The 14,057-nt window shown below is 35.5% G+C and overlaps 1 protein-coding gene across 28 annotated transcripts in view; it reads left to right on the top strand.

Moving 5' to 3' along the window:
• The window catches only part of ABLIM1 (actin binding LIM protein 1), a 396,709-nt gene that overhangs the window by 202,668 nt on the left and 179,984 nt on the right, over positions 1-14,057 (top strand). For all 28 annotated transcript variants that reach the window (XM_031955891.1, XM_031955888.1, XM_031955887.1 and 25 more), the window contains exon 2: positions 5,711-5,845. In XM_031955891.1, coding sequence (XP_031811751.1) covers positions 5,711-5,845 — 135 coding nt within the window. The remainder of the gene's footprint in view (positions 1-5,710; positions 5,846-14,057) is intronic.

Here is a 14,057-nt window from a genome sequence, read left to right as displayed (position 1 = left end):
ACTGAAAGCTAGGAACAGAAATTCTAGGATAAAAGACTTCAAAGACAACAAATATTTATTGAGTATCATTTATACTTAGATCTCTATGGAATGTGTTGCAGGAGAGAGAGCGACAGCATCCCTACCCTACAGAGCCTGATAGTCTAGCTGGGGAAATTAAGACTGGTATACCAAAAACTTTAGTTTGTGGCAAATTGTGATAAATGTCATATAAAGTGGTATATGATTGTGATGGAATACCATTGTGGTGTAAAAAAATGATGAGCTCAATGATCTTAGAAAAAGATGGAAAGACTTGAATGAAATAATGAAGAGCGAAATTAGTAGAACCAAGAAAACATTGTATAAAGTAACAATATTGTTTTAAGAACAATTTTGAGTGATTAAGTCATATTGACTCATATAAATATTCAAATTAACAATAAAGAGCCTATGAAGATGCTATCTGCATCCAGAGAAAGAACTGATAACTAGAAGGTATGTACAGAGTAATTTTATCTATGTAGAGATATATAGATAGTTATAGATATGCATATATTTCTATTTGTGTCTGATAATTGCTGTCTCTGGGAGTGGGGGATTGCACATGGAAGAAAAAAAAAGAAATTTACTTGGTAACTATTACAAATTTTAAAACAACAGTAAGTTGTACAAAATAGACTTGCAATTTCATGGGCAATCATCTTTTTATCATATTATGTTGTGAAAAAAATAAATAAAAATAGTTTTTTAAAAAGGAAAAAAAATAAAGTGGGTAAAGTACTTTTCAGAGCAAAGAGATTCCAAAGCTTTTTGGTAGTATCAGAGAAGGCTTCATGAAGGAGGCCACATTTTGAACTGAGTTTTGAAGGAAAGAAAGATGGTTGGGTAATACTTTATCTTTTACTAAAGAAAAGTGAGTAGAGATGAAGAGGTCGAGCATTACGGGCATATAGTATAGGTTGACCAAAGATACAATGAGAGTGGATGGAGGATTGAGGAATAGTGAAGAATCATTCCCACTTTGACTAGAACTAATAAGGGCCATTATGTGGAAATACAATTGCTGTTTTCTTCATAATTTTCTAATCATAGGACAAAGTAAGAATTTATTCTATCATTTTTCAGTCATGTCCAACTCTTCATGACTCCATTTAAGGTTTTCTTGGCAAAGATACTGGATTTCTTTGTTTTTCCCTCTCCAACTCATTTTATAGATGAGGTAATTGAAGCCAAGGAGAGTTGAATGATTTATCCAAGGTCATACAACTACATAAGTGTCTGAGGTCAGATTTGAACTCATGAAGAGGAGTCCTGATTCCAAGCACAGTGCTCTATTCTCTGTTCTTCTTAGCTGCCCAGGGGAACTGGCCATAATGAATCATAATAAAGGTATCAGGTATTTTCCAACACTAAAGGCAATTATTCTCAAGAAAGACTATTACCTTTTTAAAAGTTATTTGTACCCAGATGCCTTCTATTATATTTCTTCCTTCCCTCCTGTAGAAGATGAGTTTTTCTCATTGCCAAGGCAAATCCTCTAGATGCACAAATGATCCCATTCTATTCCATCTTCTCCATCAGTTTGCCCATCACTAGTATCCCCAATCTCTCACTTAGCTTCAATCTTTCCCTCTCTACTGGCTTTTCCCCTACTACCTATGAACATGTCTGTGTCTCTGTCATTCTCAAAGAACCCTCACTTGATCCATCTGTCCCAACTAGCTATCATCTCATCTCTCTCCTTTGTGTGGCTAAACTCTTTGAGAAGACATTCTGTGACAGGAGCCCTCACTTCCCTTCTTATTCTCTTCTTAATTGTATATTCTTTCTTCCTACCAACTCTCTCCAAATGCTTTCTTAATTGACAAATCTAACGGCCTTTTCTCAGTCAGCATTCTTTTTGTCCTCTCTCAGCCTTATTGATCACACTCTTCTTGATATTCTTTTCTCTCTAGGTTTTTTTTGACACTGATCTCCTTCTGATTCTTCTTTCTCTCTGACCACTATTTCTTAGCTTCATCCAGGTCACACCTACTAATGGTAGTTGTTCACAGAGCTCTGTCATGGGCTCTCTTATCTTTTTCCTCTATGCTATTACATTTGATAATCTCATTCAGCTTCCATATATTAATTCAGTTATCATCTCTATAAAGATGATTCTCAGATCTATTTTTCCAGGTCTAAACTTTCTGGATCTCCAGTCTCATCTTTCCAGTTGCCTTTTAGATATCTCAAACTAGATGTTCTGTAGACATCTTAAACTTAACATATCCAAAACTAAACTATTATCTCCCCCACTTTCCCCCTCTTCCTAAGTGTCATCCTCAACTCTTTACTCTCTCTCTTTCACATGCCCTATTTAATTTCTTTCCAAAGTCTATTGATTTTTACCTTCTTAATAGTTCTCACCCATGCCTTCTTCTTTCCTCTATTACCTCCACTCCAGTCTCTCACACCCTCACATTTCAGTTATTGCAAACTGCTGATTGGTCTCTCTGCCACTAGTCTCCCCAACTCCAGTCCATCCTCCCCAAGCTTCAAATAAGTCTGACCATATTATACATACATCACTCCCTCTACTCCATAAACTTCAGTGACTCCCTAGCACCTCCAGGATCAAATCTAAAATACTCTGCTTGGCATTCAGAACTCTTCATAAATTGTTCTCTTCCCACTTTCTAATCTTCTTACATATTATACCCTCCAGGTACTCAGAAATCTCATGGTAATGTCCTCCTTGCTACTCCTTGAATAAACATTCCATCTCTGCTTCTGACTTCCTTGTATTCCTTCAAGTTCCAGCTAAAATTCCATCTTCTAAGGAAAATTTTTCCTGATCCCCTATAATTTTAGTGCCTCCTCTTTGTTATTTATTTCCTTTTTATTCTGTATATAGCTTGTTTGTAAAAGGTCATTTTATGTTTCCATTAGACCATTAGCACCATAAGTACCAGGAACTATTTTTTGCCTTTCTATCACTAGAGCTTAGTGCAGTGCCTGGCATATATATAGAAGGTACTATATAAATGTTTATTGACTGACTCACTGGCAGGTGAATTCCTGTTTGACATTAGACTGTCATACTTTCAAAGTCACTGGTTGTTCAAGGATCATTTTTGAAAGCCACAACTTTATGACCTTAGATAATGCTGACTCCAGAAGCAAATAGAAGTTTCTTAGGCAGCTCCCAGGGGAGCTAGATAGGGAAATTCTTGTTGAGTTAACAAGTTAATGGTGAGACAGGGCAAGTTCATAGTCCCAGGTAGAGTGTGCATATCAGGTGTTCAAACTGATAGCTACACCTGATCTTACTAACAAAAAAATGTTTCTCTGTGCTTAGCCAAATACTAATGGGATCTTTGGACTGACTTGTTTAAAATCTTATATTGGGAGGAAGGGAATAAGAACATTGCCAGTTTGAAAAAGAAACAGTAAGTAATTATATTTGTGAAGCTGTAACACTTCTTGCTGAGAGGTACTTTCTAAGTTCAAAGTGGAACATTTTTGAAAAGTCAGAAGTCAGAAAAGCTCCTTTCTCACTAGGAGTCCAGGACTTCAAGTTCTGTGTTCCTTTGCCTGCTTGGGACAATTACAGTAGGCCAAGCCAAGCCCATGCAGCCAGAAAAAAAATACTAGTTCTCTTGAACTCTGTGTGTGTGTGTGTGTATAGGAAGAAAAACAGATCTATTGGAGAGACATAATTTTGAGAAGGACTTACCATTTTAGTAGGGTGGGAACTTTCCACCAACTAAAAAACCATCACAGAATTTTAGAGCTGAAAAGCCATACTCAATATTTGCTTCAAACTGGGATTGGTTCTTCCCAGTTGCTCAATCTTTTGTCCACTCTGAACTCTGTTTTTGATCAGCCTATTCCCTCTATCTGGAATGCTTCCCCCCCCCCCATTTTATCTGTTTAAAAGATAAGCTATACCTATTCATCCTTCCTTCCTTCACTACCCAATTCAAAATATGGCTCTCTTCATGAAGTTTTCCCTGATTCTACTAGCAAACTGTATTATCTTCTTCTTCCAAATACCTAAAGTATTTTATACTGAACAGAAGAGAACATATAAAAAGCAGAATGTGTTCCTTGACTCAAGGGGCATTGGTTGATTCATGTTCAGTGCTACTGAGTGACAAACAGCATTGTATGATAAAGAAAGCTCAATTAGACAGCTCACTCATACATAGGATTTTTCAGAATATAAAGTGCTTTCCTCATGGTAGCCTCCTGATGATGTAACCACAAACATTAGATCCCTACTGTATATATGAGGAAGCTGTAACATTACTGAGGAGAAGGGTATTTGCCTAAGGTTGTACAGTTAGTAGATGGCACAGCTGGTGCCCTTTGTACCATTACCTGCTGTCAGTGGAAGAAAAGACATAGGAACTATGTCAGAGAACCTGGATTCTTTACCTTTGCCCCTTACTAATTGTGTGACTGAGCAAATGCTTCCAACCTTCTGCACATGTTTCCTCAACTGTAAAAGAGAGATAGCAATTCTCTCACTGCTCTACTCATCACAGCATGATGAGGAAAGGAATTTGTGATGCCATTTATGATTTCTTTCTTTCTCCATTCTCTCCCCTGCACTCGAACTACTGACCTCTCTGGCTTCCTTTAAGCCCTTACTAAAGTCCTATGAAATCTTCCCTTTCCTTTCTTAATTCCAGTACCTTCCCTTCATTAACTAGAACTTATCTTGTAATTACTTTGCATATATTTGTATATATGTTGTTCTCTCAGTAGATTGGAAGCTCCTTGAGGGCAGAGACTGTCTTTTTGTATCTCTAGCATTCAGTACAGTGCTGGGCACATAGTAGGTGCTTAATAAATGTCTGTTCATTGATTAATTAAATGCTGGAGAAATTCAGAGAAGGGGAAGAGTGAGAGCTGAATGTAAATCAGGGAAGGTTTCATAGAGAAATAGTTATGGTGCCGTGTGTGTGTGTGTGTGTGTGTGTGTGTGTGTGTTTCTGTGAGACCCACATTCAAATACTGGTTTACTACTTTTATGACCTTGGACAAAGGTCCTCCCTGAGGCTTAGTTTCCCCAAATGTATAATCAAGGATTTGGACCAGATGGCATCTAAGAAACCTTCCAACTCTAAAACTAAGACCTATGCAATGATTTTATCTTATCCTATGACTTGAACCCATATCTTTCTGACTCCTAAGTCAACTTACTCTCTGTTTTGCCCTACTCCTTTTTTTTTCTCTTACTTTAAAAATGTATTTATTAGTTTAACATTTACTTTTATAATATTTTATTGTATAATATAAATCTTCTCCATTTCCCCAAGATAGCAATCAATCTAATCATCTAATCCTATTTCTTTATCTATAAAATAGAATTAATAAAGCTATTTAACTTACCTCATAGAACTTGGGAAGAAAGCTCTATGAGAAGAAAGTGCTTTGCTTACCTCAGAGCACCATAATTATGAACTAGTTTTATTGCCAAACTCACAAATTCTTACACATAAAATAAAGAATAAGTAAAGGTATAATTACTTTCCAGATTTACTGGAAAGCATCTACTTTCCAGATTTGTTGAGGATCAAGTGAGAAAATGTAAGCAACGTCTTTTATAAACTTTATTGTGCTCTGTCTATGCTATCATTCTAATAATAATTGACAGCAATATCTGGGAGCCCCAGTGACACCTGTTAGCACCAGCGCTTTACTTGTATATTGATTGGATCTTGTTTTTGTTTTTCAGTGGCCCACCCTCAGGACCCTCATCACCCATCAGAGAAGCCTGTCATCCAGTGCTACAAGTGTGGAGAACCATGCAAAGGTGAAGTGCTCCGGGTTCAAACCAGGCATTTCCATATAAAATGCTTCACCTGCAAAGGTATTATGCCCATGTGCTTCTTGGCTTGGAAGTTTGAGAGTCATTATAAGGTTATAGGATATTAGGGTAGGAAAGGGACCTGTAGAAGCCACTTCATTCAACGTTCTCCTTTTACAAAGAAAGAAACTGAGACCCAGAACAGGGAAAGAACTTGTGGTCATACTCTCACACTAGAATTCAAGTGTCTCAGCTCTGTCTGATTTTCGTCCCCAGAAACCATAATGCCTGTTTTTTTGCAGTCTGCCTCATAGATGGAGTGAGTTTTAAATTTTACCCTAGAATGATAACTGTTAACTTAATTTTTTTTTGGTTTAAGCAATGTTCTCCTCACACCACAACCTGATTAAGGCCCTATTTTTTTTTTCTTGGAAGTCTGGTAAAAGCCACTAACCTGAGGATTGGGATATATAAGCTTAACCTGTTCTGAGGAGGATGGTTGTACCCTGCCTCATTTTCCCTTGCTTTGTAGAATGCAGAAAATGACTATATATGCAAACCTATCCTCATTATTTAAAAAAAAAATGTAGGCAATGTTTTAGAAGTGAGATTCCAAGTTTTTTGTGTCCCCTCACCTATTCTGTTTTCTTGAAGGAATAGCAATGGTAAATGGTAAAGTGGGCAAGGACCTCCCTTGCTCAAAGAGAGCTTCCCTCAGAGGCTACAAAGTTAATACTTACTTACTTGATAGTTGATACTTATTAAAGTTGATTCTTACTAAATTCCTCTTTCAAAATGAACATATCCCCTGAGAGTTTTAAGCCTAAAATCGGTCACATACTTGAGTGGAAAATTCCTTATTCAGAGCAATTTCCCGTTTGGAAGCATAAGAATTTGGTTTTGTGGGGACAAAGGAAGTTATCTCTGAAGCTCTAGGCATATACAAGAGGACCTTATGAGGATGCTGGATGTTTCAAGGTAATGGTAGTTAAAAGTTTCAGAAAAGGGAGGGTACCAAATGTGAACTTTTCCTCAGGTCCTAGCAACTAAGCTTATTAGAATTGGAAATCATTTCTTATTCAACCTTTTTTATAACTAATCACCCATTTACTTATCTGAAGATAGGAAGGTGTTGGACTCAGTGATTTTTTTCAGGGCCTTTCTGGTTCTAGAAAATCTAAAGTAGTATCTAATTCTGGAACCTGACAGGCTTCTAGCATTGAGGTACAATGAACCTTTGGCTGGTAAAATTCTTGAAAAAACGCCATGATATCTTATATTGTATGTCTGTTCAAAATGGGCTTTTCTCAAGTTCAAAAACATTCTTCTTTGGGGAGGAAGCATGGTACAAGGGAAAGGGCACTAATTGATATGAAGCTCCATGCTCAAATCCCATTTATATTGCTTATTACCTCTGTGACTTTAGGCAAGTTATTTAACCTGCCCTGAATTCTCTTTTCTCATATATAAAACGAGGGGATTGTTGTTAATGACCTCTGCAGTCATTCTTCTAATCTAATCCTATTATCCTAAGTGAGATTTGGCAACCAAATCTGAAAACAGAAAAATTGCAAGATCCCTACCTGGTGGGCAGGAAAAAGGTTTCTTAAGAGTTTTAGATCCACACTTATTGATCTTAAACAAATCATTATATAAGCAAAACTTAGATCATCTTAAGAAAATCATTTCCCCTTGATAAGGTTGTAATATGGGGACTTGAAACATTGACATTCCTGGATTGTTGGGTAACACACAAAAGTGTTTTAAAAACCTTTAATTGCTTAATATATTAAATATATTATCATTTGTTGTTTTTTAGTCATTTTTCATTTATACCTAACTCTTTGTAAACAATCTTGGAATTTTCTTGGCAAAGATACTGAAGTGGTTTATCATTTCTTTTTCCAGCTCATTTTACAAATTAGGAAACTGAGACAAAGAGGATTAAATAATTTACTCAGGGTCACAGCTAGTATGTGTCTGAGGCCAGATTATCATTATTTAGATGTTATTTTTATATATTCGGATATTATCATTACATAATATATATATATAAATACATACATACATACTGTTACATATACACATACATACATATTGTTACATAATACACTATGTAATATACAGGCTATAGTGCAATATTTATAATATAAAGCCAGTCCAGAAGTAACAGAGCCACTTGAAAAAAGGAATGAAGGAGAATAAAAAGAAACAAGCCCTATTACATGCCAGGCATTGTCCTAAGTGCTAAGTGCTTTATCTCATTTGATCCTACCTTGAAGGTAGCTGCTATTACTATCCCCAGTTTACAGTTGAAAAAACTAAAGCAGACAGAAATTGATTTAAAGATTCATACAGCTGGGAAGTATCAAAGCCACATTTGAATTGAAATCTGTCCTCCTGACTTCCGATTCAACTCTTTCTCCATGGCCCCACCCAGCTGATTGCCCAGTAATACATGAGAGGGGCCATTGGTGAAAAGATTTCTTGAATGTAACAAGAATTTTAGAAAGGTGATGGTGTTCAATCATGTCCATCTCTTTATAACCTGATAGACCATAGCACCCCAATATCATCCATAGGGTGTTCTTGGTAAACATACTGAAAGTGTTGTTTCCTTCTCCAGTGGATTAAGGTGAACAAAAATTAAGTGAGTTGCTTAGTCTGAATGTCTGAGGCCAAATTGAAACTAGGTCTTTCTGACTACAGACTCAGTGCTGTATCCACTGAGCCACCAAGCTGATTCCAATTTTAGAAATACATTTAATAATAGCAGCACCCCACACATATATAGTTTGGTACTTTACAAAGATTTTGTATATGTGATATCCTTTGATCCTTATTTACTACCTTTGAGGTTAGTGTTAGTGTTATCCTCATTCAAATGCCTGAATAAGTCACATAAGTAATCTGGTTGATGTTCAACATCATGGTTGAATTCCCAACCCCTATATTTTTGCCTGCCTACATTTTTGATTTCCTTCACAGGCTAATTGTACAATATTTCAGAGTCCGATTCTTTTTGTACAGCAAAATAACGGTCTGGTCATGTATACTTATTGTGTATTTAATTTATACTTTAATATATTTAACATGTATTGGTCATCCTGCCACCTAGGGGAGGGGGTGGGGGAAAGGAGGGGAAAAATTGGTACAAAAGGTTTAGCAATTGTCAATGTTGTAAAATTACCCATGCATATAACTTGTAAATAAAAACCTATTTAAAAAAAAAAAAAACAGTGAGCAAGAATCCTCTCATTGGCCCAAACTTAGAATTTATTTTACTGCTTTATGGATAGAGTCAAAGAAATATCTTTACAGGACTGGGTTTTATGCATAATTAAATAAGCAGCAGTCCTCTGGCCCTTCCTCCACCCACTTTTGTCCTCTAAAAATCAAGCTTCTTCTTCTATAATTAGGATATAAGACTTAAAAATATCATTATTCAAACACAGGTTTTGATATTGAGAAGGCCAAGGGAGCAATAGAACTTGGAGCCCCTGAATTGTATACAGTGAAATATTATTGAAGGAGCCCATGAAAGCAAAAACTGACTATAGACTAAATGACTTCATGGCTTTTCTCTAAGCTGGTCCTGGGGGGTACATGTGTAGTAGTGGAGAACAAGAATACAAGTTTTCCTTATTTCCCATGTTGTTTGACAAGTTGCAATCAAGAATATGTAGATTGAATTTGTATTTCAAATGGTCCCCTTAGGAAATGGTCACAGTGATCAGCAAAGACAGAGTATATTTGTGTAATATATCAGTATTAGGTATGGAGGTCATTTTTGGTTCACATTTTGGTTGTGATGAGGCAGGGCAGATTTTAAGGGCCTTTCATATAATATGTTGGCTCTTTTGTTTCCTATGACAACTCATTTAATGTAGCAACCCAAGTGACAGGTTGAACAATGCTTAATGAATTAAATAATAAATTTATTGAAGTTATTAAGAAATAATAATCCTCTATATAAATTCCAATGGATTTTATTATCTCCAGGATCAAATACAAACTCTCTCTTTGACAATCAAAGTCTTTTATGAGACTTTGCCCCAACCTACCTTTACGGCATTATTACAAAACAAAATATCTAATTTTTCTATGTAGCATTTAAATGTGAATGGTTCACTACAATTCTCACTGTGCTTTTTACCTTCAGCTTCCCAAGGAGTATATGTAATGCCATATTTTAATTAGAATTAATTAAAGTTACAAGACATGGTTGAAAACAGTCTAGACTAGAGTTTCCTAATGTCTTGAAATGAGGATCTATATTAAAAGACCCAGCTGTTAAATATAGTGATAAGTCAGATTGGTGAATGGCTTGGATAAGAGATACTTTTACTGAAGTCTGTTATTCTGAAACTTTGTATAAGCTGAGGCTCTTTGTATATGCTATTTTAAACCTCCATATTATTGGAGATTGGGCTTATTTTGGCCCATTGGACAGGGAGTCTCTAGTTGTGGGAGTATCTAAGACTGTCATCTGAAATAATATCTACAGGGAGTTATAAAAATGTGATTGGGTAAAGGGATATTAAGTTCAGTTCCCTTCCCTTGGGTGTTTTTCCTAGGGAAAGCAAGAACAAAGGAATTGTAAGAGATAAGTATCACACAGTGGACAGGAGCCAAGGAGATGATATTGGTGGGGACAGATTGACTTTCATATATAGTAATGACTCTCAAGGGAATAAAAGGGAATAAAAGATGGGAATTTTTTTTCTCCCTTTGGCATCAGCCTTACTTTTTCTCTATCCTTCCTCCACACCCTTCTTTGGTCAGCCACATTTGCTTTTATTTTTGTCCTTAGTGCAATATTTATCTTGTGTTACTATTGTGCAGTTGTATTGTGACAACATGTGATTTGAGCGAATAAAAATTGTTTTACCCATTTTGGAAAGTAGTTACTAGCCCGGGTAGGAGATTTATCATATGAACTGACTAATGGACCCCAGAACATCCATCAGAAAGACAGTGATAGGTACAAAGAAAAAAGGTCAATTATATCTCTCCAAGTAAATAACAGGATGAGGAATGAAGTGGAGGCCAGAGATATGTTCTCACATGGAAAAGAGCCCAGGGAGGTATCAAGGGAATGGTCAGGAAGTGAGCAATCCATCCAAGAAGATGACAAAGAAGTTGGAGATGATGTTCTGATGATGGTATTTTATTTTGCTTTTATTGATTTTGTTTTTATATTATACTTATTTCTAAATATATCCCTCCTTGTATCTCCTGTTCAACAAGGCATGCCCTATACTAAAGATTTAAGAAGGGTGAGGAAACAAAAAGCAGTGCAACAAAAGCAAATATGTTGGTTATTTCTGTCAGTATAAGAAGTGTTCCACACCCATGTCCCCCATCTTTTCAATGAAGGAAGATACCTTTTTTCAATTTATCTTAAGAATTAAGTTTGGTTATCCACAGGACATATTGTTAGGTTTCCTTTTGCTGTTTCTTACATGAATTTGTTAGAGTCATTGTAATAATATTTCCCTGATTTTACTTATTTCTTTTCTTTTTTTTTTCTTTCTTTTTTCTTTTTTTGCTGAGGCAATTAGGGATAAGTGACTTGCCCAGGGTCACACAGCTAGGAAGTGTTAAGTGTCTGAGATCAGATTTGAACTCAGATTCTCCTGACTTCAGGGCTGGTACTCTATTCACTGTGCCACCTAGTTGCCCCTGATTTTACTTATTTCACTCTGAATCAGGGCATAAGTTTCCCATGTTTCTCTGAATTCTTCATATTCATATCTTTTCATGCAGTAACATTCCATTACATTCATATCCCCAATTAATGAACACTTTCCTCCTCTAGTTCTTTGCTACCACAAAAAAATATTGCTATAAATATTCTGATGTTTTTGGAACCTGTCTTTGATTTTCCTGGGGCATATGCTAACCTTTGGCTCAAATTTTCATATGTGCTTTTTAATAATCTCAAATTGCTTTATAAGTGATTAGACTAATTCATAGCTCCATCAACCATATGTTAGTGTTTGCCATCTCTCATCCCTACCAGTATTATTATCTATTTCTGTCTTTCATCATCTTTGTCAGTCTGTGTATGGATGAGATAAACATTAGAGTTTTTCCAATTTAAGTTTAACAGAATGTCTATCTACTTAGTGATTCCTTCAGATTAATCTTTTATGTAATTTTAAAATTTTGAATATTTTCAAAAAATATCTAGAATGTAATATTTCAGTTTTTTGTCAAAAGCTATGTGGTCTAAAAATGTTATAAGAAAGGAATAGAATAAGGGCCATGAAGTGCTAGGGAAATCTGGTAAATTCTATGGACCTCTCCTAAGAAGAGTGTTTTTAAAGGCATATAGTATAAGTATATAGGATTATAACACAGACCACTTGTAAGAAAACATTAAAATTAAAATAGATCATGTGATATGTAATTTGTGATTTTTACAATAGGCAGAATGTATATAATTTACATAAATTATAGTTTAAAATTATAGTAAATCATTTTTTTAAAAAATCAAGTTGCAATATAATAAAGATGACAATACTACCTAAACTAATCTATTTATTTAGTGCTATACCAATCAGACTCCCAAAAAACTATTTTAATGACCTAGAAAAAATAACAACAAAGTTCATATGAAAAAACAAAAGGTCAAGAATTTCAAGGGAACTAATGAAAAAAAAATCAAATGAAGGGGTCCTAGATATTTAAAATTATATTATAAAGTATCAGTTACTGAAACTATTTGGTATTGGCTAAGAAATAAACTAATTGATCAGTGAAATAGGTTAGGTTCAAAGGACAAAATAGTCAATAACTTTAATAATCTAGTGTTTGACAAACTTAAAGACTCCAACTTTTGGGATAAGAATTCACTGTTGGACAAAAACTGCTGGGAAAATTGGAAATTAGTATGGCAGAAACTAGGCATTGACCTACACTTAACACAGTACACCAAGATGAGGTCAAAATGAGTTCATGACCTAGGCATAAAGAATGAGATTATAAATAAATTAGAAGAACACAGGATAGTTTACCTCTCAGACCTGTGGAAGAGGAAGGAATTTATGACCAAAGAAGAACTAGAGATCATTACTGACCACAAAATAGAAAATTTTGATTATATCAAATTGAAAAGTTTTTGTACAAACAAAACTAATGCAGACAAGATTAGAAGGGAAGCAATAAACTGGGAAAACATTTTTACAGTCAAAGATTCTGATAAAGGCCTCATTTTCAAAATATATAGAGAATTGACTCTAATTTAAAGAAATCAAGCCATTCTCCAATTGATAAATGGTCAAAGGATATGAACAGACAATTCTCAGACAAAGAAATTGAAACTATTTCTAGCCATATGAAAAGATGCTCCAAGTCATTATTAATTAGAGAAATGCAAATTAAGACAACTCTGAGATATCACTTACACACCTGTCAGACTGGCTAGAATGACAGGGAAAGATAATGCAGAATGTTGGAGGGGATGTGGAAAAAGTTGGGACGCTGATACATTATTGGTGGAATTGTGAACACATTCAGCCATTCTGGAGAACAATTTGGAACTATGCTCAAAAAGTTATCAAACTGTGCATACCCTTTGATCCAGCAGTGTCTCTACTGGGCTTATATCCCAAAGAGATCTTAAAGAAGGGACCTGTATGTGCAAGAATGTTTGTGGCAGCCCTCTTTGTAGTGGCCAGAAACTGGAAACTTAGTGGATGCCCATCAATTGGAGAATGGCTGAATAAATTGTGGTTTATGAATGTTATGGAATATTGTTGTTCTGTAAGAAATGACCAGCGGGATGATTTCAGAAAGGCCTGGAGAGACTTATATGAACTGATGTTGAGTGAAATGAGCAGGATCAGGAGATCATCATATACTTCAACAACAATACTATATGATGATAAATTCTGATGGACGGGGCCCTCTTCAACAATGAGATGAAACAAATCAGCTCCAATAGAACAGTAATGAATTGAACCAGCTACACCCAGCGAAAGAACTCAGGGAAATGAATGTGAACCACTACATAGCATTCCCTATCCCTCTATTTTTGTCTGCCTACATTTTTGATTTCCTTCACAGGTTAATTTTACACTATTTCAAAGTCCAGTTCTTTTTGTGCAGCAAAATAACTGTATGGACATATGTACATATATTGATTTAACATATTTAACATGTATCGGTCTACCTGCTATCTGGGAGAGGGGTTGGGGGGAAAGAAGGGAAAAATTGGAACAAAAGGTTTTGCAACTGTCAATGCTGAAAAATTACCCAAGCATATATC

Source organism: Sarcophilus harrisii, chromosome 2 (assembly GCF_902635505.1).
Source record: "Sarcophilus harrisii chromosome 2, mSarHar1.11, whole genome shotgun sequence".
Classification (NCBI taxonomy): domain Eukaryota; kingdom Metazoa; phylum Chordata; class Mammalia; order Dasyuromorphia; family Dasyuridae; genus Sarcophilus; species Sarcophilus harrisii.
The sequence above is the reverse complement of the archived record's forward strand: the minus strand, read 5'-3'. Positions and strand labels throughout refer to the sequence as shown.